Source organism: Enhydra lutris, unplaced genomic scaffold (genome assembly GCF_002288905.1).
Source record: "Enhydra lutris kenyoni isolate GAN:26980312 unplaced genomic scaffold, ASM228890v2 scaffoldscaffold52, whole genome shotgun sequence".
Lineage (NCBI taxonomy): Eukaryota > Metazoa > Chordata > Mammalia > Carnivora > Mustelidae > Enhydra > Enhydra lutris.
Window position 1 is genome coordinate 7,263,347 of NW_019154136.1, and position 26,173 is coordinate 7,289,519.

General features: G+C 49.9%; 1 protein-coding gene across 1 annotated transcript in view; it reads right to left on the reverse strand.

Annotated features, from left to right (window-relative positions):
* LOC111157188 (shroom family member 2) overlaps positions 1 to 26,103 on the reverse strand; it is a 133,545-nt gene extending 107,442 nt beyond the window's left edge. The window contains exon 1 of the mRNA XM_022518476.1: positions 25,939 to 26,103. Coding sequence (XP_022374184.1) covers positions 25,939 to 26,103 — 165 coding nt within the window. The remainder of the gene's footprint in view (positions 1 to 25,938) is intronic.
* Positions 26,104 to 26,173: the final 70 nt, after the last annotated feature.

Genomic DNA, 26,173 nt, shown 5'->3' on the forward strand with positions numbered 1-26,173 from the left:
CAGCTAGAGCAACCAAAATGTCTCTAGACATTGCCAGGTATCTGGAGGCAAACTCACGCCCAGCGGCAGTCAAGAGGACGTCTGTGAGGCTGCCAGGGCCCAAAGATTCCCCTCCTTCCAGAAGGCAGGCCTGTGGAACCTAAACCCGGGGCCACCCTTCAGATCGCCAGGGGGAAACGTGCTTGAGAATTAAGCAAGCAGGAAAGAGGCAGACAGACCGGCCTGCCCCATGTGTATGAGCGCACCCCCCCTCCCCATTACACCAGACACATCTGTGGACCCAGCAGTCCCTTGTGCACAGAGGCTGCTCGTCCGTACAACCAAAATGGACCGGGCTCTCTCCGTTCTCTGCTCCGATAACCACACACAGAGGAGCATTGGGCGGGTGGGGGGAGGGGTATCTGTTCATTGCAAGTAATCCTTGGTATTTAAGGTCTTAGGAAAAAAGCGTTCAGTTAGGATATTTATAATAAGGTCCCTGGAGAGAGGCACGGCGGGGGGGTGGTCGGGGGTAAGAACTAAAAATCAACAGAGGTTCACAACTAAGTGAAGCAAAAATAATTTTCAGGGGCACCTGGGTGGCTCAGTCTTTGGGTGTCTGTCTTTGGTTCAGGTCATGATCCCAGGGGATCAAGCCCCGCATCAGGCTCCCTCCTTGGCGGGAAGTCTGTGTCTCCCTCTCCCGCTCCCCCTGCTTGTGCTCCCTCTCTTGCTGTCTATCTGTCCAATAAATAAATAAAATCTTCAAAAAAATAACTTGCATATCATCACCCAACATTTTGACCTAGGAGAGGGGAATTTCAGAAGTGTTAGGAAAACAGGGAATGGGATTCTCAGACTTGCAGAGAAAAGGCCATGCCGTGATCTTAGGGGGAAAGCCAGAGAGCCGTCCCCAGGGCACCAAGAAACTGCTAGCTGCACGCCCACCGCCCCCCACCCCCAAGAAAGTCCCGCTTAGGCACAGGAGAACTTGCTGGCACCCAAAGACCGTGAGAGGTGCGAGGTGACGCTTTCTCTAGGGTGGCCGTGAGCAGAGGCGCCCTTTCTCAGCATACAGCGGGTAAGGATCGCCCGAAGGTCTCCTCCACCAGGACGATGGCGGAACACGTTTGTTAGTGAGTAGGAAGAAGCCAGCCCCAGTGGTCCCGACAAGTCCCTCCTGTCCCTGTGCACAAGCACAGCCCCCGGAAGCCGTTCCATCTGGCCACCTGCTGCTGCAGAAACTAGGACAGTAGGTCCTCACCCTCCCTCTGAACCATTAGGAGGCGGGTGTCTGTGGAGGGCTCAACACGAGAGACATCGAACAGCGGGCGTCCGGACCTTGGCCAGGGGAATGAGCATCCGATCAATGCACCAGCCAGGGAGCCGCTGGCTAGAAGGGGGTGACCCGGCCCCCAGTGCCGCGCGCACGTCCGCTCCAACAAGCCTCAGAGCCGGGTCAGTCGGGCCGCCGCACCCGAGTCCGCGCGGCGTGGAGCCCACGTCTGCTCTGGCTCCTGCCGGCCCCTCCAGCGGCCATGCAAGCCCTCCGGCTGGAGCTGCGCCCACCTGTGACCGAAGGCTCCCTCCCAGCTCGAGCAGGCTCGCGGACGGGGCCAGCGGGTGGTAAGGGACCCGCACTGATGCGTGTGCTATAGCGTTCCTAACCCCGGGGTCTGGGATTCTCCCCACCCCCGTCACGCTCACTTGACCGCGGGCACAATGCGGCTACCTTGTCTCTTCCAGGTCCGAACCCTCGGAAGGACCTGGACGTGCCCCAGGGAAAAGAGCTGGAGATTTTCTGAAGCCAGGGACTAGTGAGCTTGAACAAGGAGGGGCTGACCTGTTCTCGCAGCTGAAGCAGGCACTTGAATCCTACCGCGCCAGCTCTGAGTCCCTGGTTGTCTCACCGTGAAAACATGCACCGTAACTAGCCTACCCCAGTGACACCGTCGTAATAAGCCCATCCTGGTCACCATGCTGGGGCAGGTGTGCACTGTTTCTCCAATCTGAATCATACTTTCTATCTCAGATGCTAACTTCAGAAAATACCTTCATGACTCATCTTCCGCCAAAGGCAATTTCTCAACCTTGAGATTCTTGGCCGGGTTTTAACAGAGGAAAAAGGTTTCTCGTACTAGGACTGGCTCCCCATCTTCCAGCCCTAGAGCCCGCAGCGCGTTCTTGTCCCCCTGAGGCCTGGAGGGGAAGCGAGTGCACATCTACCTGCGGTCTGGACAGACAGTGGTCCTGCTGCTCCATCCTGGACACTGGGCATCCCCGGGATTCCACGGCCAAAGGATGCCTCCGGCCACTGCCATCACCTGCCCGCGGCATCAGCCATCTGCATCAAACCCACGGCACCCAGCGTGAGGACACCCACCCGCTGGGGGGACTCGGACTAGTGTTGCTTGTAATACCGACATCAGCAACAGGCATGGATCGCTTAAACATGCACGGAACACTCTACCCATTACACAAAGCTCCCTGTTAGCCTCCCAAGTTTACACTCAGGAAAACCACCCAGGGTTCCAAAGATGGTTCGAGGTCAACACACAAGGAGCCGTCAGCATCCACTTTCCTGACTCCCGCACGATTCTACAGCCTTCACACCTTGCTGAGGTTTTTTGTCTTCCTGTTCACATGGAAATGAGTACTGCTCTGCCGGTTCGTAGAGCTGTGTCTGAGTAACACACAGACATGATTTTAAGAAAAAACCCGAGCACCACAGTCCTGAGTAAGGTAGAAAGGAACCCCTCCCCGCCCCGCCCCTAAGTCCAGATAAGCACTTACTTAAAAGCTAAACATCTATTAAAACTAACTGCTAGCCCTGCACTTACATACCTTCTATCTCATCTTGTCGGTTCTGGAAGGAGACGCATGGGGGTGAACAGCTTGGACTCAGGGGCTTCCAAAGGAGAAGCCCCGAGTCCCGGAGCCTACCTCCAGAGCCGCAGGGTGCCTGGCCGAGCCCCGTTCACAGCTCTGCTATCTGCCAACTCTGCCACTTCAAACTGAGATGCCCAGACTTCAGTTTCCAACAGCAGAGCATGTAAAGAGCAGGAAGCACTCCCTCAGAGTAGATCTAAGGAACCAATCAGATGACGCACACAAAGCTGAGGTTCCCACAAAGCGGACTACAATCTGGACACCATGGGCTTAAAACAGCTTGCTGGGCCCGGGGGCAAGGCCGACTGTCTGCATTGTGACAAGCTCCTAGAGGCGGCTGATGCAAATGATTCAGAGACCCCACTTAGACGATCCTGGCAGCAAAGCATTTAGCGTACCACCTGGCAGGTCCACAACTGGCAGCCATACCCCATAAAACAGGTGATCACCCCACATCTTTGGCTTTAAAATCCCTCGGCTCCAGCTCAGCACACAGGCTTGGCCACCAGAGCTCAGCCACAGCTTGACCCTGCCCCTTAGGCTGGCACAAAGGGAACCCACGTGCTTTCCTTGGGTTTGGAAAACACACTCGTGCAGGGCACCCACGGAGCCCTCCAGCCAGGTGGACTGAATTTTGTTCGAGCTCTGCAGACAACTCTTGGCCCCTGATTGTAAACCTGCCAGCAAGAGTTAAGGCAAAAAGGTAAGACTGTGATTCTCCACCTTGATTACACATCTGAATCTCCGGGTGAGCTTTAACATCACCGATACTGGGGCACCTGGGTGGCTCAGTCCGCGAAGCGCCTGCCTGTGGCTCAGGTCCTGATCCCAGGGTTCTGGGATCGAGTCCCACATCATCTGTCTCCCTGCTCAGTGGGGAGCCTGCTTCTCTGGCCCTCTGCCGCTCCTCCTGCTTGTGCACTGTCTCTCTCTCTGACAAATAAATAAAATCTTTAAATAAAATAAAATCACTGACACCTGGGCCCACCCTGTGACCCTGACTGGTCTGGGGTGTACCCTGGACATCAACAGTTTTCAAAACTCCCCCAGGTGATTCAAATATGCAGCCTGGGATTCAATCCATTGTGTCTGGGGATATGTGAAGTCATCTCCCTTCTTCCATCTACACAAAACCTGCCAGAACCAGTTTTCAGCAGAGTTTTAAGGCTCAGTAGAGGTCCGAAGGCTCGCAATGGTTCACAACTGAACACCTTTTCAAAAGCATTTGCGCCTCTCACTCAGTTCCCCCAAATCCTGCTCCTCCTGGGCAAGGAACGATTTCATAGTGACTTTTCTTATTGCTGATACTGGTTTTTCAGTAATCAAGAGCTGAAACTAAAGTTACTCCTAGAAGCAGATTTTTTAAGAAAACAATACCTATCAAAGAAGTATGTGCAATACCACCTAGATGTTACACTAACTGCGTAATTCCCATTGGCGTGGTCTGGGTCACCCAAGTTCAGCAAGGATGGAGAAGGCTATGACTCATGAGAGATGTGGCTTTGATGACCACGCTGAAAACCCAACAGGCCAAAATAAATAAATGAATAAAGTTCTGTTGAACCTGACAGAGGTTGTTGCCTTGCACATTCGCCGTGGACCTATCGTGCATGAGGCGCTGGACAATGCCGTGCGGATGCTGATCCCGGGGGAACCCGGGCCCACGGGGTCAAGCCCTGCAGTTGCTGGTGTGGGAAGCTTGAGCTAAAGGGACCAGTGCAGCCCCAAGAGGGTAAAGGCCAAGGTTGAATCACCCGGGAGCTTACACTACAACCAGGGGTTCTGACGGAAAGGCCACCCAAGCACCCGCCCTTCCAAGGTCCCCAGGTGTGTGGCATGCACAGGGTGGAGCGGTGCTGGCTGAGCCAAGCAGCTCTTTCCCTCTCTCTCTCTCTCTCTCTCACACACACACACACACACACACACACACACACACACACACGCCCCGCACACCGTGCCTCGCACCCAGTTTGAGCACAGTGTCTAAAAGAAGTCAAGTGTTACGGAATGCCTGTTTCCCAAGGACTGCGCACACTGTCCTTTCATCCACGCACGAGCGGGGCCCACTAGCGTTTTAGCAGTGTGCATATAAACACAGGAAGAGTACCGGAAGTTAACGCACATAACCTTCTCGAAGATGCCAGCTCGTTCGTTTTCTCATCCCCAGTCCGGTTTATGGGAACAGAACACTGAAACATTCTCACCATTGTATGAGAACCAAAAAGCTTTAAAAGTTAAAGGAAAATTTCATGCTGTCATGGGATTATGTACAAATACTGTTTCTGGATGCAAGGACTAATTATACTATGAGCATGGCCTCTACTAGGGAGAAAAAGCCACGGGGCAATTACCCCAGCAAACAAGGTAGGCTTAACACACACTGCCTGCGATTTCTTCCCTCTTTTTTTTTTTTTTTTTTTTAATACAGAGCAAAGGGAATTTTTTTTAAAAGTTGGAATTTTCTAGAGTCCTTTAAAACAGTATGCTAAGTACACACTATTCCATAACCATTGTATTTTGATATTAGGGCTTCTTTGTCCAATGCTTCCTATAAGAAGAACAGTCAACTCTTCTCCAGGAGAAATCTTTCCTGCCATTACCCCATCACATCTGAAAAAGAGATAGCCCTCTAAAAGCAGTGAAACACTCCTCTCACTGAGGCAATCCTGAGAATCTCGGGAAGGTGGCAGTCCCGGTGCGTGTCTGCCCATGCTGTGCCCCAGGGGAGACTTCTGGAAACGTTTGGCTTGGAACGTCTCTTGCCTGCACTTCCCAGGTTTTGAACCATAATGCAAGCGTCCTAACCGGGAAAATCAGCCACACTGACTGGGCCCGCTCAGTGAGACCCTGCACAGTTCAAAAGGGCAGAATTCTTGTGCGCTGGGATCACAGAAGCACAGCAGGGGTATTGATCTGCTTGCTGGCATTCCAATACCCAGAATGTTCCTCCTGCTTTCCATCATTGTTCCCCTGCTTGAGCTCTGAATTCCCCAAGCTAGCTGCAAAAAGGGCTCATATAATTACTTTTGTCCAAATACATTATTCCTGGGGGATGGGGGAATCAGTGGAAGATTTCTGGGCTTCTGTATTCCAACTCAGATGTTCCTTTCTCTTACTAGAAATCAATGATCTTTTAATGTTTAAACGGTTGAACGAAAAAGATGGGAGGGAAAACTCAGAATGTAACTAGCCTCAATTACCTAAAACCTAAATGTTGTTTCTACATTAAAATCTGAAACATGATTTCAAAAGTAGTGATCACGTAATCAGTAATTTTTTTTTTTTTTTTTTGAAAGTAGTGGGGAATGTGAAACCAGGTCTTACTAGGAAACAGTCATGGAGCAAGGGTGGACCCTTCCCACCTGTCTCATACAAGGTCTGCTCCCCTCAAATCCTCTGCCTTACAGATCCTGCCTCTGAGAAAAGTAACTAATGAAGTTGTTACAGCACTCTGTATACTCTACATGAACCCAGGTCACACCTACAAATACAAAATCTCATTACTTATGAGGGTAATTCGAATACAATCTTATGATGATTAAGAACAACTTTATTTTTGGTTAAGATTTTATTTATTTGAGAGAGAACATGAGAGTGCGTCCAAGCAGGGGAGGGGGAGAAGGACAGGGAGAAGCAGGTTCCCCGCTGAGCAGGGAGCCTGAGGGGGACTCGACCCTGGGATCATGACCTGAGCCACAGGCAGACGCTTAACTGACTGAGACACTCAGACAGCCGAAGAACACCACATTTTTAAGAAGAAAGCACTGAGAAGATTTATTCGATCATATAACCAATTTTTATGCCACAGTACAATTAATTTGGCAGTAGTCCCATAACCAGAATGCTTATTAATCTATGCAAAATTAGATTATTCATCTGATGAGTTACAGTTTCGTGGTGATTAATACTATTTATTAATAGCTACAGCTTGGGGCTGAATTACAAGGGCAGGTCTGGCTTTAAATGCTACTACTGAAATCGGGTCCCCAAGTTGAGGCAGCTCAGGCAGAGCTCCACTCTAAGCGCAGAGCCAGACACGGGGGGCTCCATCTCACGACCCCGAGATCATAACCTGAGCAGCAATCATGAGTCAGATGCTTAACTTAATGAGCCACCCAGCTAACCACAGAGCTGTCTGATATTCACTGTATCTCCCAGTGAGACTTAAATTTCAAAATACCTTCTTCTCAGGGCACCTGGGTGGCTTTTGATTTCCGCTCAGATCATGATCTCAGAGTCGTGAGATCAAGCCCTACATCAGGCTCAGCACAACATGGAGTCGGATTGAAGTTCTTTCCTTCTCTCTCTATCCCCTTCTTCCCACTTGTGTTTTGTCTCTCTGTATTAAATAAAATCTTTAATAAAAAAATGAAATAAAGGGGTGCCTGGGTGGCTCAGTGGGTTAAGCCTCTGCCTTCAGCTCAGGTCATGATCCCAGGGTCCTGGGATTGAGCCCTGCATCGGGCTCTCTGCTCAGCGGGGAGCCTGCTTCCCCCTCTCTCTGCCTACTTGTGATCTTTCTCTCTGTCAAAACAAAACAAAACAAAACAAAACAAGAAAGAAACAAACAAACAAAGAAAAAAAGACTGATCTTGCTTTCCAGAGAAGCCAACCCCATCTTTCCCGAATGTTTGCAACATCCTTATTTTTACCCGTGTTTCATAAAATGGAGAAAATTTAGGTTAAAACAACTCAAATGATTGAGCTAGACAACTACTTTTTAATAATTCTTATTCCTAAAAGGGAATTTTTTCCAACCAGCTGCTCCTTTCCTCCAGAAGCAGGGCAGCGGATGGAAAATTCACTTAGGAGCAAAGTCAAGCTAAATGCTTGTTGGGAAGTGCTGGGAAAGGACAGCGGCCTGTGTGGAGGGCCCCTGAGCACACCTGCTCGTGGCTCCAATCAAACCTGGACAAAGAGAAGGGCCAGGTCTACCCTGGACCCACCTGTTCCCTCACGGAGCTTCCTGGAGGCCTCTCCACTTTTAGGAGCTGCGACTCTGCAGACTTGCGGCCCTGCTCAGTCCCAGCCGCCAGCGAATGCATTGGGGAGAGGGGCGGATCACCTGCACCCGCAGTCTTAGCTCAGGGGCTACATCCAGCAACTTCCCTCCAAGCACCAGTTCTAGGTGGGAACCCCTGTGCCTTGGGGGTACCTCTCAGATCCCCAGACTTCTCCCTACTGCCACCAGTAGCTGAAAGCTTCCTCCCCACACACGTGAACCCACTTGCCCTTCTGCTGCCAGAGTGACCCCCGTCACCCCAGCTGCTCTAACACCTTCCATGGCTCCCACTGCTCTTGGAGCAAGGCCTGGGTTCCTGCCTGCCTAGCCTCCCACGCAGCTTCCCCCACTTCCTCTAACTTGCTGGAAGAGGCTTTCCCAGCCCAGGGGCTTCCCGGCTGTCAGCAGTGAGTCTCCCTGAAGAGCAAATACTGATGCTCTCCCCAGGCTGTCTGCCCATGGGCCAGATCCAGTACCAACAGAGGAATCCGGTGACAAGCACAATGTGGGGCTCTACCTCTACGGAACTGCCCAGAGGATGGGACTTTCCCAGTTGGCCTCCTGGCAATAAGTTTTTGCAATTCAAGAAGACGCCTGAGTGCTCCAACCCATTTCCTTTTATTCAATAACAGCTTTATTGAGCTATAGCTAACATTCCATAAAATCCACCTTTCTAAAGTTTACAATTTGGTGGTTTTTAGTACACTCAGTAGACTTGTGTAAACATCACTATTCTCTAATTCCAAAACATTTTCATCACTCCCCAAAAGAAACCTCGAGCCCATTCGCAACTATCCCCATCCGCTCTCTGTCTCTATGCATTTGCCTATGCTGGACATTTCCATCAATGGAATCAGACAGTATGTTCTCAACCGGCTTTTATTTCAAACACTAAATACGCATTAGCAAATGTGGTCAGGTATGCGGCAGTTCTGCTCAGAAGGTCTGAGTCTGAATTCCAGAAATGCCTGGCTTCGGGATACACATGAGGTGTTAGAAATAAATCCACTTCCTGGGGCCACCTGCTGCTCCCTGCCGTCTCCCCCCATCTCCTCTACTGATCCAGAGAAGTGTTTTAGAAATTTGTTTGTTTTTAAAGATTTTATTTATTTGGAAGAGAGTGAGGGAGAGCAAGAGACCACAGGGACACAAATAGGGGGACAAGCAGAGGGAGAGGGAGAAGCAGACTCCCTGCTGGGCAGGGAGCCCGATGCAGGGCTCTATCCTCGGACCCTGAGATCATGACTGGAGCCCAAGGCAGATGCTTCACCAACCAAGCCACCCAGGCACCTCAAGACCCTGCATTTCTAACAGGTTTCCAGGTGATACTGATAGGGCTAGTCTGAGGGCCACACTTTGATAAACCACGGCTTGCTGGGGGGAGGCAATCCCTCAACCAGCATGCCAAATCCCGCACACCACCTGCTCTTGTAGATAAAGTTTTATTGGCACCCAGCCCTTTCATTGATGTATTGTCCATGACTGTTTTCATGCTGTAACTGCAGAGAATAGCAGTTTGGGCCACAAAACCAAAAATGTTTACTCTGGCCCTGGGCAGAAAAAGTTTGCTAACCTCTAGCTTTGGAGAAAGATCTAAAATTAGAACTATGAACAGTTCTATCACCAAGTTGAGAGTCTAGTATTTTATATAGGTTTAGGAGAATGGGGGCACGTAACTTTATAAAAATCCTAAGGATTCTTACACTTTTTTAAAAAAGATTTTATTTATTTATTTGACACAGAGAGAGAGATCACAAGTAGTCAGGAAGAGAGGGGGAAGCAGGCTCCCTGCTGAGCAGAGAGGCTGATGCGGGGCTCGATCCCAGGACCCTGAGATCATGACCTGAGCCTAAGGCTGAGGCTTAACCCACTGAGCCACCCAGGTGCCCCAGGATTCTTACACTTTAAAAATCAATCTCAGAATGCCTGGGTGGCTCAGTGTGTTAAGTGTCTGGCTTTTCTTCCCCAGACTTTTTTTTTTTTCCCTTAAGATTTTATTTGAGGGAGCAAGTGCGAGAGCGCAGAAGTGGGGTATGGGGGGAGATACACATCCAAAGACTCTTGATTTCGGCTCAGGTCATAATCTCAGGGTCAGGGTCAGCGAGGAGTCTGCTTGAGATCCTCCCTCTCCTTTCCCTCTGCTCCCCCTCCCCCTGCCCTGCACTCCTACGAGCCTACTCTCTCTTGCAAATAAATAAGTCTTTAAAAAAAAAATCTCAAAAAGTTTTTTTTAAAAAGTCTCACAGAAAGGGGCACCTGGGTGGCTCAACTGGTTAAGGGTCTCTTAGTTTCGGCTGAGGTCAGGAGTTGGCTTAGGATTCTGTTTCTCACCCTCTGTCCCCTCTCATGCGTGCTCACTCAAGCTCTCTCAAATAAATTAAAAAGAAAGAGAAAAAGTCAGAGAAAAAAGGGCTGTTTAGTTGTGCAGTGAAAGGCCCCGGTGGGCTGGAGCCCTGGCTGTCCCAGCCAGCTCACGGGACGGGCAGCAGGGAACCCAGGGCCTTGCCTTCTCAGCCGAGAGCACACACAGCCCTGAGAACCTCCGGGCAGGCTTGTTACAAAACAAGGGGCAGAAGAAAAGTGAAATAAAATAGTTAACAGAATACGATGCTATATGAAGATAGTTTCAATGTCCCCAGCTCTGGAAGTCACGTTTATTGAGGGACTCCCCTACAGTCTGGGTTCAAGAATGGAGGTTTTTGTTTTCGTCTGAAGCTGTACTACTGCAAAGAGGAGAGCGGATTAGGACCATTTCCCCCAGGAGCGATGCTTCCCTGATCTGTTACCGGCCCGTGGCCGTGGAGTGGTGCTGCAGGGGGTCTGCGTGGCAGAGTCAGCCCAGCAGCAAGGTCCACGGCACCCTCAAATGAAGCCAGAGTGGAATGGAGGTGGCCATGGCGTCGTGAAGGAGGGATGCTCCCCAACCCCAGGAAGGTCTGTCTGCAGCCACCAAGCACTTGGCTCGCAGGCTCCAGCCCCACCCCCCCAGGTTGCAGCTCCCCAGGTAGCAGCTGGTGCGGTGGGTGCCATCCTCCCTTTAGGCAACTCTCTACCCTCGGCTGCAAGATGGGAAGTAATAGTGTCCATTTCATGGGGCCACTCGAGATGCTCACGCTCAGACAGCGACAGCAGCAGGCACCCGTGAGCGCAATCCTCAGGGCGGAGAGGACGCCGGGAACCCTGCACGCTGTGTCGCGGCTGTTCTAAGGGCCCAGGTGAGACCGCGTGATTCCCACAGCAGGGACCCACATTCCCTCTCGTGTCATTAAGACAGAAGCCTGTCATGAGTTTCCAAAAACTATTCATCTGAAGCTTTTTTAAAATTGTAAGATGCCGGGTGCCTGGGTGGCTCAGTGGGTTAAGCCTCTGCCTTCGGCCCTGGTCATGATCTTGCGGTCCTGGAATCGAGCCCCCGTGTAGAGCTCTCTGCTCGGTGGGGAGCCTGCTTCTCCCCTGGCCCCCGCCTGCCTCTCTGCCCACTTGTGCTCTCTCTCTCTGTCAAATAAGTAAATAATCTTTAAAAATAAATAAATAAAATTGTAAGATTCAGGGGCACCTGGGTGGCTCAGTCAGTTAAGCGTTCATCTGACTCGATTTCTGCTCAAGTCAGTCAGTGGCGGCCAGGTGAGTGCCTAGGACAACTCTGCCCGTGGCGTCAGGCCTGTGCTCATTCAGGTCCGCCGGCAGGCATCACGAGTGCGCAGGTACACCTGTCACCCATGCTGCTCTCGAGTCGGGCTCCTGCCTGGTCTGCTCTTGCCGGGCCACCCCTCCCTAACCTACTGGTGACAATCACGTTGGCTTACAAAGGGACGCAACAGTTAAGATAGGGAAACGCAGCCCAGGAGGGCAGGGAAGGAAACTCAGGGCAGGGCTTCCTTTAAACGTGTGAGTGCGCCTTTCAGGACAAAGCGCACCCACCATGTCAGAAGCCATCTGGAAGAGAGGAAAAGAACAGGTCACCGTCGGCTCCAGATTCTAACACAAACTTGTGGTCCCCGCGTTTACCTCTCTTGGTGGGCCGGGGGCATGCTCTTCACCCTTGCGGCCAGGAACCCTCACGGCTGGGTATCCTGGCTCTCTGTCCACTGCGGAGGGCTCGACCTGAGTTATCCCACACTGCGAGGAGGCCGAGGCAGTGTCCTTCTGTAGCACCTTTACCGACACGTACGGTCCTGTTCTTTAGAAACACTGACGGTCCGCGTGGTCTCCCCAGACCTGCAGCCTCCCCACGGGCCCCAGGCCCTGGCTCATGGAAACGGGGGCCGTGGGAAATGTTCGGTCCTGGGCGTTCTCTGACCTTCACTGCCAGGGCCGACACCAGGAGCAGCAGCCCGATGCTGGCCTGGTTCCAGGCACGAGCTCCTAACCAGCACCTCCTTACCATGCAGGGGCCAATGGACTGGGCTACCCGGACGAGGCACATCCAGTCTCCAGTCTCAGGGAGGTCCCAGTCGATCGGGCTCAAGGAGGCCACAAGGTCCCTGATCACCCAGGACCATGAAGAGCCCCACGGGCATGCCATGCCGGGCCTGGTGGGGAGGATTATGCAGGGGCCCGATTCGCATGGGAGGAGCCATCTGAGCAATGGTGGGGGCGGTGGGGGGGCGGGGGGGGAGGTGGCGCGTGCAGAGGAATAAAGGGAGGGAAGGTCTGGAGACTGGACACCGCAGCTGGAGATGGGAGAGGCCTCCGCACAGACCAGCTCTGGCAGGGACGCACTTGAGCTCACCTAGATGAGAGAGGAGACACGGTGGGGGGGGGTAGAACCTTCCAGACAAACCAGCATTGCAGCAGACGACGGCAAAGGGCAAGAGCCAGTCAAGGCTGTTTGCACAATGGACAGAAAGAAAGGCAGACACAGCGTGTTCCTGTGAGTAAGACACCTCTGTCAGATGACAGCTGCGGCCCTGGGAATGCTGAGGACTGAACTCTGAAAAGCTGACCAAGCTCCCCGGGCACAGGAAGGGGCACCGTCAGTCAGCAGCAGAGAGTGCAGCATGCACTGTGGTTGCATCCCCTGGCATCAGGTTGTAATTCTTTTCTCCTAAACACCAGTCACTGAAGATGGGAAGGAGGACGGAAATAGCACCCCCTCCCAAACCCTGGAGGGTATCAGCTGTGACATCCTGGGATTATACTGGCACAAAGTCAGTATGATTAGAGCAGCAGCAGGCCCTGTCCTTCCAAGTCCAGAGGTTTCCTTCCCAAACTTTCATTCAAGATTCATGACATCTGGGGGCACCTGGGTGGCTCAGTCACTTAACCGTCCAACTCTGGATCTCAGCTCAGGTCATGAGTTCAAGCCCCAGTTTGGGCCCGATGCTGAGCCAGCGTAGACCCTACTTTAGAAAAAAAAAGGTCCATGGGGCGCCTGGGTGGCTCATTGGGTTAACTCACTGCCTTAGGCTCAGGTCCTGATCTCAAGGTCCTGGGATCAAGCCTTGCATCAGGCTCTCTGCTCGGTGGGGAGCCTGCATTCCCCCCCCCCACCTCTGCCTGTCTCTCTGCCTACTTGTGATCTCTGTCTGTCAAACAAATAAATAAAATCTTAAAAAAAAAAAAAAAAAAGGTCCAGAACATCTAAACATGAAGGAAAATTAAAAGAAGGGACGCCTGGCTGGCTAGTCCATTAAGCATCTGCCTTTGGCTCAGGTCATGATCCCAGGGTCCTGGGACTGAGTCCGGCATTGGGCTCCTTGCTCAGGGGGGAGTCTGCCTCTCCCTCTGTCCCTCACCCACAGCTTGTACCTGCTTTCTCTCTGGCAAGTAAATAAATACAATTAAAAAGAAAAAAAAAGAAAAGAAAATTAAAAGAAAAGCTTACACGTACCAAAAAAACCCCACACAGTTGTTTTAAAGAGTGACATATTTGACCAATATAGTCAGTTACCCGGAAGTTAGGGCTTTTGAAAAAATAGGCCTGCTTAGAAAAAAACTAATTAAACTCAATATATTCCACAATAACAAAACATGTCACTTTCAAAATTCCAAGTGGCATACACAAAACAAAGCTTCCTCTAAGCTTCCCCTGATTCCCAAGATTGACGACAGTGTAATTCTTAGGAGAATTACCTTCAAGCAATGAATAAGTAGATTACATGGAGCCAAGCAAAGAACTCCAGAGATAGGGAAAATGAATCAGCACAGCCACACCACCAGAAATAAGATTACTATATGTTTTGGGCTACTGATCAATCATTTCCTTCATTTTCACTTTTTTCAAGATGATTTTAAGGTTTCTGCACCAAAAAACCCATCACTATACTTAAAAATTTACAAGCATATGTACAAAGAGCACAGATAAACATCTATGTGCTTCAAAACCTACAAACACCACAATTACCCTAAACAGATGTGGCTTCGGTGGTGTCTGCCAGCCACAGGCAAGGAAGCACCTTCCCCTCCCCAGAAAATCAGGGGGAGCTACCCACCCCGAGGCTCCCATCCCCGTCCCACCCTGCCTGCCACGCTCCCCGGCTTTCCTGGCCCCCAAGCAGAAGAGACCCTCGTCCTGTCCCTCAGATCTGCACTGCAACGGCACCTTCCTCCTGACACCGCTGGCTGGGGCTCTGCACGCATCCTGACCTCCTTTTCTTCCAGTCTAACTCATGAGTCTACATCCCGTCCCCCAGAGGGGAAAACCAGTCTGCAGTACAAGATTATAATTCATCAATCTGATAAGGACAGCACTGCTAATGAAGACTTAATGTGTAACCCTCCCGGCCAATGTCTTCTGCACCTGAAGCATGGCGGTTTAGGAAAGGGCGATTCAAGTAGGAGGAAGGTCGGAGCCCTGACGTCACACCAGCAGCTGGCCCCCCGCCCTGTCCTCCGGCCAGCCCTACCTGAGCGCTAATTTCCTAGACTGGGGATTCTCCTGCCTCTGCCTTACCTCTCCCTGGCTTCCAGGCAATCATCTGCAGGGAGGAGAAGGCAAACCAAGGCAGGGTGAAAATTAAATTATCGTCTGAGAGGAAAAGCTGAGGTGGAAGGAAGCCAAAACAATGGCACGCAGGCCTAGTTTTATATAATAAGGGTGCGGGGAAGAAGCCCGTGCAAGTGCTAATTAGGTGCCCGCAGTGATGCCTTCTGCAAGGTCCATCGTTCCCTCCCGTGCGCATGGAAGCTGTCACATATTCAATCTCCTACAGCCAGGTGTATTTGTGAGAAGGAAAACTGTGATTTCAGTTGTTAGAATGGCCTCTCACAGAGCGCGCGATCCCAGAAACGCGTAAGGGCTCACACACAGCACGGGCTCCATGCTCACGCGAGTCCCCGTGTCCCCAGGGGGGAGCAATCCCGCTGCGGGCAGCTGCCTCCTCCGCCATCCAGGGACCTGTGCTGACCGGGTTCTGCCCTAGGCCCACCTCCACTCCAGACAGCCAGAAGACAGGAGAGAAGGACAGGCTACAACGGCAGACACCACCTCCCCTGCGTCTGATGGGGCAGAACCGCCACAAGGTCGCGCCCAGCAGTGTGAAGCTGGGAAACGTAGTCTGGCCGGGCATGCGGGAGGAGGAGAACTGGACTGCTGCGGTGAGCAGACGGGGCCCCGGCAAGCCTACGGGTCCAGCTCCGTGCCCCAAAAGGCCTCCAACTGCCGCAGAACAGAGCAGTCCCAAAATAGAGCCTCCTGTCGTAGGGATACTCAGCCTTCATCTTTCCTATTACTTTCACCTCCCAAGGCCCTTTTCTAAAATCCTGTTTTTCTGAATATCACGTTGATCTGAAAGAGCTACCCTTTGTTAGTATTAGGAAAATGAGAAACACTATTAATAATAATTAAAAAAAAAAAAAACCCAACAAAAAACCCCCCCCTGATAGATGGGGCACCTGGCTGGCTCAGTCAGTGAAGTGTGAGAATCTTGATCTCAGGCTCCTGAGTTCGAGCCCCACGCTAGGTATAGGATTACTCAAAAATTAAATCTTAAAAAAAAATTATGGGAAAGAAGAAACAATTGCTTCCAGTGTGGTGTAAAGAGCACAACCAATGTATTGTTGTTGGGCAATAGATGTGCATTTTAATTAAATGCCTTCCTTCAAACACCGTACTGAACTACCAAAATCAGTAACAGAATCCTCACGAGACATTTAACATGTTGCTACACAAAATCTAGATTAAAGTCTTTCCACAGTGAATTGGTGGTTCAAGGCATTAACATTATTTTTACATTTTTCAAATTTTTAAAAAGATTTTATTTTCAAGTAACTTCTATACCCAACACAGGGCTCGAACTCACAACCCTGAGATCAGGAGTTACATGCTCCACTGACTGAGCAATCCAGGCCCCCCAGTTTTCCAATTCCCCCTTTTTAGGATTTTATTTATTTAGTTGTCAGAGATTGAGAGAGAGGGTGTGAGGGAGCACAAGCAGGGGAAGGGGCAGAGGGAGGAGCAGGCTCCCCGCTGAACAGGGACCATCACGACCTGAGCCAAAGGCAGCCCCTTACACAATGGAGCCACTAAGGGGCCCCACAGTTGTCCAATTCTTTTTTTTTTCCTTTAAGATTTTATTTATTTATTTGACAGAGATCACAAGTAGGCAGAGAGGCAGGCAGAGAGAGAGAGGGGGGAAGCAGACTCCTCGCTGAGCAGAGAGCCGGATGTGGGACTTGTCCCAGGACCCTGGGATCATGACCTGAGCCGAAGGCAGAGGCTTTAACCCACTGAGCCACCCAGGCACTCCTAGTTGTCCAATTCTTTTTTTTTTTTTTTTTTTTTTAAAGATTTTATTTATTTATCCGACAGAGAACACAAGTAGGCAGAGAGGCAGGCAGAGAGAGAGAGGAGGAAGCAGGCTCCCCGCCGAGCAGAGAGCCTGATGCGGGGCTCGATCCCAGGATCCTGAGATCATGACCTTAGCCGAAGGCAGCGGCTTTAACCCACTGAGCCACCCAGGCGCCCCTAGTTGTCCAATTCTTAATGAAACAGAATTAAATAATGCAAAGGGAGGAAGGGGAAAAGATAAGGAATTTAAATTTCCTACAGCTAGTTTTATATTTCACCTCCTGTAATTCCTATGATATTGTAACAGAATGGGAACGACCCTGGTTTGACAGGCTGAGGATTGGAGACTGAAAAGGGTAACGACAGAGTCAAGATCCAGCCTGAAACGCAAGCATTGCCGCTTAATGCCAGTGACAACCTTCCCCACAAACTGGAACCACGGCGGCCACATGGCGGGCAGCGGCGACCACACCCACTGGGCTGATCACAGCAGGCATCCCCTGAACTGGCATACCTCACAGCAGCCTTCAAATCTGCCCTATACTGGAAACTCACTTCCAGTCGAGGTAAGAGTTACCGTCTGACAAAGACAGGATGGTCCCAGAAAGAAACCTCGAAGCTATGGCCTTACAGGACTCCGTAGGGAAGCTGCCTCAGCGGCCCTCAGCCACACGCATCCAGCTCCCAAAGAACGCTTGGGTCACCTACTCTTAAATACTGCCAACGACAAGGGTCACGAGACATTCAAGGACAGCCTTCAACAGGGAAGAGAGAAGCCCAAACAAAAAAGCAGCAGAGCTCAGAAACTCAATTTATGCAGAAAGAAGACTTTAAAAAAAAAGGCAGTTTAATTATCCTCAATTAATTATCCTATCAATTAATTATCCTATCTTCTTTAAAAGAAGAACCATGAAATAAGATCAGTAAGAGATAAAAAAGGAATATTTGGAACAACAAAAGCTTTGGAATTTGAAAAAAACAGCATAAATTTAAAACTCAATGTAAGGTCTGAAAGCTAAGGCTGTAGAAAGCTCCCCAAAAGAACAAAAATATGGGGCATCTGGGTGGCTCAGTCAGTTAAGCATCTGACTTCAGCTCAGATCATGATCCCAGGGTCCTGGGATCGAGCCCCGCTTCCAGCCCTGTGTCCAGCCCCTGAAGTGTCCAAGGTCGAGCCCCATGTGCTCAGGGGGGAGTCTGCTTCTTCCTCTCCCTATGCCCTTCTTCCTGCTTATGTTCTCTCTCAAATAAAATCTTTAAAAGAAGGAAAAAAATAAAAAGAAATGAAATATAAATCAGAAAAAATTAGCACCAGTCCAAAGAGCAAGAAACACGAAGGCCTGCTCTCCCCACAGCAATCCTGAGCATCGATGGGGAGAACGAGCTCAACAGAGACTTCTCTATGGAACGATGCATTCACTGTGCAGATAAAACGCCGTTTTCAGAGAGAGAAGGTCATTAAAGCCTACCCCCAGTGTGTTGGAATATATTAAAAGATTTTTCACAATTGGGGAGGATTTGGAGGCTGAATCAATGAGAAGTGTAGAAGAAATCAAGCAAAGAAACAAGAACCTTGGTGACTGTGAAAACTTGCACGGGAAAAATAACCAGTTTGTACTGCCAGGCTCAGCATCGATAGCACTGGCCGTCAAAATAATGCAAACACTGAATACTCTTAACTGCGTGGTTCTCAAAGGGGGTGATTTTGCCCCCCCAAAGAGACATGTGGTAATGTCCAGAGTCAGGTTTGGTTGTCACAACTGGGGTGAGGGGAGCTACGAGCTCTGTGGGTAGAGGCCAGGGAAGCTGCTCATCTTACAACGCACAGGGAAGCCCCCCAAAACAAAGAGTTGCACTTGACCCTTAAACAACATGGGGGTTAGGGGCATTGATGCCTCGTGCAGTCAGAAATAAGTGCGTAGGGGCACCTGGGTGGCTCAGTGGGTTAAAGCCTCTGCCTTAGGCTCAGGTCATGGTCTCAGGGTCCTGGGATCGAGCCCCACATCGGGTTCTCTCTGCTCAGCAGGGAGCCTGCTTCCCCCTCTCTCTCTGTCTGCGTCTCTACTTGTGATCTGTCTCTGTCAAATAAATAAATAAAATCTTTAAAAAAAAAAAAAAAAAGAAAGAAGTGCGTAACTTCTGACTCCCTCGAAGCTTAACTACTAATAGGTGACCGTTGGCTGGAGGCCCGTTAACATGACCTCGGCATGTTTCATGTATTATTATATACTATATTCTTACAATGAAGATAGCTAGAAAAAAGAAAGTATGATTAAGAAAATCATAAAGAGGGGCTCCTGGCTGGCTCAGTCAGTAGAGTGTGAGACTCTTGACCAGAGGGTGGTGAGTTTGAGCCCTGTGCTGAGTGTAGAGGTTACTTAAAAATAAAATTGGGTGGGGGGCTGGGTGGCTCAGTGGGTTAGGCCTCTTCCTTCGGCTCAGGTCATGATCTCAGGGTCCTGGGATCGAGCCCCGCATTGGGCTCTCTGCTCAGCGGGGAGCCTGCTTCCCCCTCTTTCTCTGCCTACTTGCGATCAATCTCTCTGTCAAATAAATAAATAAAATCTTTAAAATAAATGAAGTAAAATTAGAAAAACATAAAGAAAATCATAAGGAAAAGATATCTATAGTACTTTATTGTATTTATTGAAAAAAAAATACATGTGTAAATGGACCTGCATAGTTCAAACCCATGTTGTTCAAGGCTAAACTGTATTTGACCCAAAATGTCAGTGGAGCTCAAGTTGAAAAACCCTCTTCTAACCAAAGATCCTAACTTCAGATTTAAGTGTGGGGTGGATGGTGGGCAGGTGGTGTGCAGAAAAAGGCTAACTCCTGTTTCCCTTGTGGTGGGAAGGCAACAGTCAGGAGCAAACAGAAGTAGCAGCAGCGGAGAATGTATGCAAATGCCAGAAGACAGCCGCTAAAAAGCTTCAGTCGCTGTCTCCAGGGAAGGGGAAATGGCAGTGGGGAGCTGTTGGTATGAGAACAGGCACGAAGAACTGATTATTTACACTATGCCAGAACCACTTTGATATAAATGAAAACAAAGCTCAAAAAGATACACTTATATTTTGTTACTTTCCTTCCACGAGTAAGTAGAAATATTGCCTTGACAGCACACAGAATCTACCAGGCCTGGAATATTATTTGCCTTTGATGTGAACGTGTTAGTCCGCTCTGGCCAAGAGGAGAGAATCCCAAACCTGCCCAGCGGGTCTGGAGCACAGTTCTCCCTTCCCCATCCCAGAAGTGGATAATGGTCCCTGACAATGCCCTCGGGATTTAAAAAGAACAACCCAGGTTAAAAATTGTTACTGTTCTGCTACATTTCAGAAAATCCTGCCCAGAACCATCATATTTGTTGGAACCTGAAACTAGATTATTCTGATTATTTTTTTACCCTATTGTCTTTTTAAGACACATTCCCCAAAGAGAAGCCATAACATTCACATCAGTAAACAGAAAAGGCTCCATCTACCGCAAGACAATGCGGACATTTGTTCCAACAAGGTAACAGAAAAACAATTCTTCCCGAACATAGCAGTGTTAGATGCTGCTTCTGTTTTAATAAGACTGAAGAGAGTAACACGGGACCCCCAGCTCTTTCAAAGTCCTTCATGTGAGCGCAAGTTTTTAGCTTGGAAGGGTGTAGCTGGCAGAATTTCTCCTCCAAGTGTTGCCCCACTCCTGACCACAGTGTTTTCAAAGTAAAAGAAGACCTGAATAAAAAGTCCATTTAGCCTTTCAATCCTTAAATTATCTTGGTGAATGTTTACAGGGCTCCCTGTGTACAAGAAGAAAAGCCCCAAAGAGGCCCTAAGGAATCCACAAACCCAGGTGTATTTGAATTCTGACACAAAACAGCTTTGGCAAGAGGGCAACTCCAAGCTGTTTTCCAGACAAACCAGCCCTTTCCCAGCAGGGGGCCCAGCTCCGGTGGGGGTGGCCGTGAAAGAGAAAGGTAAGTTAAGGAATTCCAGTTCACTGGTACAAGGTGAAAACGACTATTTTTAAGAATACTTCATTATCATGCTATGCCACATTAAGCTCTCCAGCAAACCAGCTTTCTTTTTCCAAAAGACTAATGTCAGGACACGTCAGGAAATACTCACAACTGCATCAGGAAGTGCAAATCCAACATGGTGTGGAAGTGTGGCGCACCGCTTACGGTCACCGCTTGCTACCACACAGAAGCCCACATGCGGGTTTACAGACGATACTCCGGCTCAACTAGCGTCTAGAAGAATCCTCGACCCGCCGAACCGCGCAGCCACCAGACCCTGCAGGGTGATGTCACACTGCCCGACCTCCCACCCCGGCCCTAGCGCACCTGCGGAGGACCAAGGAAGAAGTGGGCCGCCTGTGGGAGGCAGAGACTGGAACAGGGTGACACAGACACCAGGGAGGCCAATGGAAAGGGGCTTTCAGCACACGCGAAAGAAAACTCATCTCTCTTTTGTTTTTGTTTAACCATACTAACGATTCTTAACATACAAATGAGTCTTCAGAATTACAGTTATCCCAACAACGCCAGTCGGCCGCTGGCCTCAGCAAGTGTCAGGGCTCTCCTGGCCTCGGCCACGGTGGGCGGTCAGACGTCCAGGATCCTGGAGTGCACACACTGCCGGGCTTTCACACAGAGATCCAGCAAGAGCCACAGACAAGGGCACATCTGTCCGCTCCAAATCCCCTGCTGAATTCATCACATCCCTGTTTTCAAAACCTTTACTGATCTCTGACAAAGAACTCGGCTGTTGGGGACAAATAACAACAGGTGAGGACATTGACGTGTCCTGACCAAGGCTGCGACTAGCTCCAGGCTCTGAGGTCACCTATGACAGCGACTCAGCCAGGTCCTGTAAAATGGAGCCCCTGTTTGAGCCATTAAGGAAGGGACCTCCGGTGTCCGGTGCCTCCCACCCCCACCCACCACCAACGGCCAGTCTCTGCGCTGGGCCTTGGCCGTCAGGAGCTCGGCTAATGGTTACACAGGACATTTGCCACCTGGCTGTGTAACCTCCATTCAAAATATGTGCCCTGATTCCCTTCCACCCCACCCTCAGTATCCAACTAGAAAGGACATTTAAGGACTTTGTCTCGTGTCCAGAGAAACATTTAAACGGCCCGAAAGCCCCCAAGCAGGAGAGTCAGGCTGGGGGCATCTCAAGCCACAGCTCCGCCGTCCTGCTCTAGGACAGCAGTGTTCCTCACAGGCAACCCAAAAGTCAGCGGCTTCCCGAAGGAGCCACCCATGGGACCACACCAGGCCCAAAGTAACGTCTTCCTTGGCGCTGCTGGCGAGGCTCTGGCATTCTTCAGGGAGGGACTTGGCGAAAAGGAGGGTCTGGAGCTTCATTCCTTCCCCCTTTAAGAAATATTCTTGGGACGGCAGGGGGCCTACTGACACCCAGCTGGTGCACAGAATGCTCCCTAACTAATCCCTAAGGGCTCATTTGAAATTCTAGGCCCTCCAGTGACATTTTAGAGATCAGGCCCCTCCCCTCCCCCCACTGATGTTTCACGTTTGCTGAATCAATGGAGAAAGGAACAGGCCAAAACAGCGACCACATCCATCCATCGTATCAGATTATCCGGGTCCCCGGACCAAATCCACATCAAAATGAGGCCTTGGAAACACTAAGGAGTCAAAATCTTTGTGGCCTCTTAGGACACCGACATCCCCTCGGCTCGCTCTGGGACAGGAACATGGAGAAACAGCAACATTGTGTGTTTTGTAGCCCCAGTAAAATGTCAAAAGAGAAGCCAGCATGAAGGTGCTGAGCAGAGAGAAATCTGGGTGCCACTTCTCAGCAGAGGTCTGGTGGGACTTCACACATGCACTTCACATTCCAAGAATGCCACTCCTGGGAGGGTAAGTATCCCTTTCGACTTCAAAACTAGACCCAAAGAAAAGACCGTCCTTACCCAACGGCCCCACTGAAGGCTCATAAAACACAGCACTCAGGAGTTCCAGCTTCATTTCCTTTCTCCAGCTACAAAAATGCAGATGAAGCAAGTATTTGTTTGAGTTTTACTATGTAAATAAAGCCTATTATCAGGGTCAGCACTTGGGAAGAAAACAACCCCTCAGGAAAACCTTTCAAAAGGCCAGTGTCTTCACAAAGAAAAATTAACTTGAGTTTTAAAAGCTAAAATCCTTTTAAAAACTAAAGTGCTGACACTGTTAATCTAACAAGGACAATTTGGCCCACAGGTAACACCTGACAGACTCTGGAGACTTTTGTTGGCTGTCACAGCTGGTGTGGGGGTACCGGGGGCATCAAGTGAGTGAGTGGGGCTAGGGAATGCTTCTAAGATCCTACAAAGCACAGAACAGCGCCCCCCTCAACAGAGAATGCAGACAAGCAAATCAGTAGTGCCAAAATTGAGAAATCCTCCCGATGGATGTGACAAAGTTACTTCACAGGGCACTGCAAGTGTTTGCAAGGGACAGCAGATGGAACCGAGTAGAGGGGAAGTGGTGACATCTGGGATCAAGAGCTGGTCCTTGGAAGCCTTCTCATGACCTGCCAGGTTTGTGACCTCAGCGCGCGCCATTTCACTTTCCTTTGCTTTAGCTGTTGCATCTACAAAACGGGCTGATAAAATTTCTTGATCTGCAGATCACGGGTTAAATCAGCCTTGTTCTTGGCATTGCTTACAGTTCTAAGATGTGCACCCTATGACGCTTCCAAGTCAGACCCCTATTATCACAAAAAGTGTGTCACCTTACAGTCATTCAAGCTACCCCACATCAGATTCTGTTACATAGAAAATGAGTTGTATAATTTCTCAGGGGTCTTATATACAAAATATTTAATTATAAGTTTCTTTTTTAAGCCAAAAAAAAAGTCCAATTTTTTTAAAAGCCCCCCCAAAATCCTATTGGAACAATTATAATTTGAGTTCCACATAACAACAACTGTTATAATGAGCCCCAAATATTTTTCAGTAGCTACCAAGAGAGAGTCAAAACTTGGATTAATCCAAATTCTGCAGGTGGAACAATTTTTCCTAGCCTCTATTCCAAAAGCGTATGCCCACTCTTTAAGCGATTCTAAATGGACACACTTTCCTTCACCCTTTTCTAATAATGTGACAGTTAATTACCAGCTGTTGGGAGTGTAAGCAAGCATAATTGATGACTTAATCCAAGAGAAAAGACAGGCATGTGAAATAGTGCCAATTCCGTGCAACGCAGAGTTCAAAATCTGTAATACACACGTGCACGAGTATTGATCTCTGCACACATATACAAGTGTACATGGAAACTCAGTACAGAAGGCCCAAACTCCCCCGAGTCCTTTTCTAAACCAAGCAAAGAAACCACCAAGTTCCAGTCACTTTGCAGCATCTAGAGAAAATAGCAACAGTTTAAGGAAGGGATGTATGGGCCTCTCAGAGAAGAACCCCAAACATTTTTATTCCTGCAAAATTCTACAACACCATCTGGAAAGGCAGAGCACATACGCTGGTACTAGCCTACCCACAAGAAACTTTTACAAAGAAAAACAAAACAAAACAAAAAAAAGGCCAAAACACCTTAGTAAGTACCATGAAAGCCAACCAGCAGGCCAAATCAGGAGGCGAAGGGCCTCACATGCCCCCAAAAGGCCCTGGTACATGTTTTCTGGGTTTTACTGCCCACCTACCACACTCTGGACTGGGAAGTCTTGGACAGAGTGAACAGGAGGCCACTAGGATGTTTAGAACCTGGAGTACCCACAGAAAGGAGGAGGTGCTCTTGGATCTACTTCTCCAGCCTCTGGTTGAACAACTGAATTTCAGAGTTTAAAGTGACCTCCAACTTTCTTATATGGAGTAAAGACAGAAGGCAAGATTTCACCTTAACTAATGTTTTGCAACTTATTCCTTCATTTGTAATAACCAGTCTGAGCAAGATAAGTTGAATTGTGTGTACACCTCTTTTTAAAAGAAATACACGAAAACGCTAAGGGTGTTAGTAATTTACCTGCTATCTTTTAAACTTTTACTATCAGGAATGTCCTCTAAAACCTTTATTAAAAAGGCACAGGGTAATACACTTTAGTACACATATACGCAGAAAACTAACCTCGCTGGGCAAGCTGGACACACTTTGCTCACCATCTTTTCAAAGAACCCCCAATTCATTAATGGGTTACACATTAAATTTATAGCAACGACAGCCTCTTTCCGCAGTTGAACATAAATTCAGTGCACATCTAAACAAGCCTCCCCTCGGAGTCTCTGGTTTTGTGAATACAAAAATTAGAGAAAATACAGAACAGAAAAGTTTGGTGTCTCATTCGCTACCTCGCACAACAAAGCCACACCACTTCCCAAATTCACGGGTGGGGTGAGTTAGGAGTGATCTTACACTTTCCTCCCGGTAGTGAAGCAGGAAAGTAGGAAAAAAACCCAGCAAGTCACCTTCAAACTCCTGTAGTCCCCAAGAATTCTTACATTTTAAAGGGAACTTTGTCCCTAGGAAAAGCCTGGCCCAACCCTCCCCAGGGAAACGGAGGCTTTGAACCAGAAGAAAACAGGATAGGTTTGTTATTTTGTTTTCACAGCTCTGTGCAAGTTCAGCTGGTCAATTTCAAGATCGATTGCTGTTTATAGAATTCAAAGTCTAAAGCACCCACCTTCCCCTACCACAGACAACGCAAAACATTTCCTGATGAGACACATTAGAAACTTATTATTGGAGCTCAAATCCCACTTTGAAAAAGGACACTGAAAGTTTCAGTACGTGTCTGCAGGTCCCAGAGCGCCATGGATCTAGGGCTGGAAGCCGAGAGTCAGTAAATATTGATGGGCTGATGGGAATTGAGAAGCGGAGTTGGCGACAGCTGCTCGTCTGGGTTTCCTAGTGATAAGGGAACGGACTGGTTCAAGGGGGTGCAGAACCAAGGGCCTACGGTGACAAACACAGGTGGGGACGGTTCTGTCCACCCCCTGGCACGTGGGACTGTTCCTTGAGCAGCCCCCTGGTCAGTCCCACAGGTGCAAGCCGCCGCTGGCGAAGCCGGGAGTGACAGGGGACCCAGCCAGGCCCCTTCTCGAAGGGGGAGGGAAAGGAACCCGGAACAGGAGCCATTTAAACTCTGCGCGGCGCTGGGAATCAGCAGCGCGGGGAGCCGCTGCAGAGCAGCCAGAACCACGCACCTTTGCGTGTCCCGGTGACCCCGATCCCGCAGGTGATCCAGGCACACTAGCGCCCCCGGGTTGGGGACACGATTGGCCCGCCCCTCCGGCGCCCCCCCCCATGAGATTCCCCCACCCCCAACGAGATCCCCGGCCCCGCGTGGACCTCAGGGCTGTCATCGTGAGGGTCCCGCGGCCGCCTCACCTTGGTGATGACCAGCGGCTCGCCGTGCTCGCGGCCGCCCTTCAGAGTGAAGCCCCACGGGGCGCCGCCGCTCAGCTGCACCTCCACCAAGCGCCCGCCGTCGGGCGCCCGCGCCTCGGCCTCGGCCGGGCGCTCGGGCCGCGCGCGGGGCTCGGCGCCCTCCATGGCGCGGGACGCGGAGCGCGGAGGCGGCGCGGCCGCTCAGCCCCCAGGGCCCGTCCGGCCTGCGCCCATG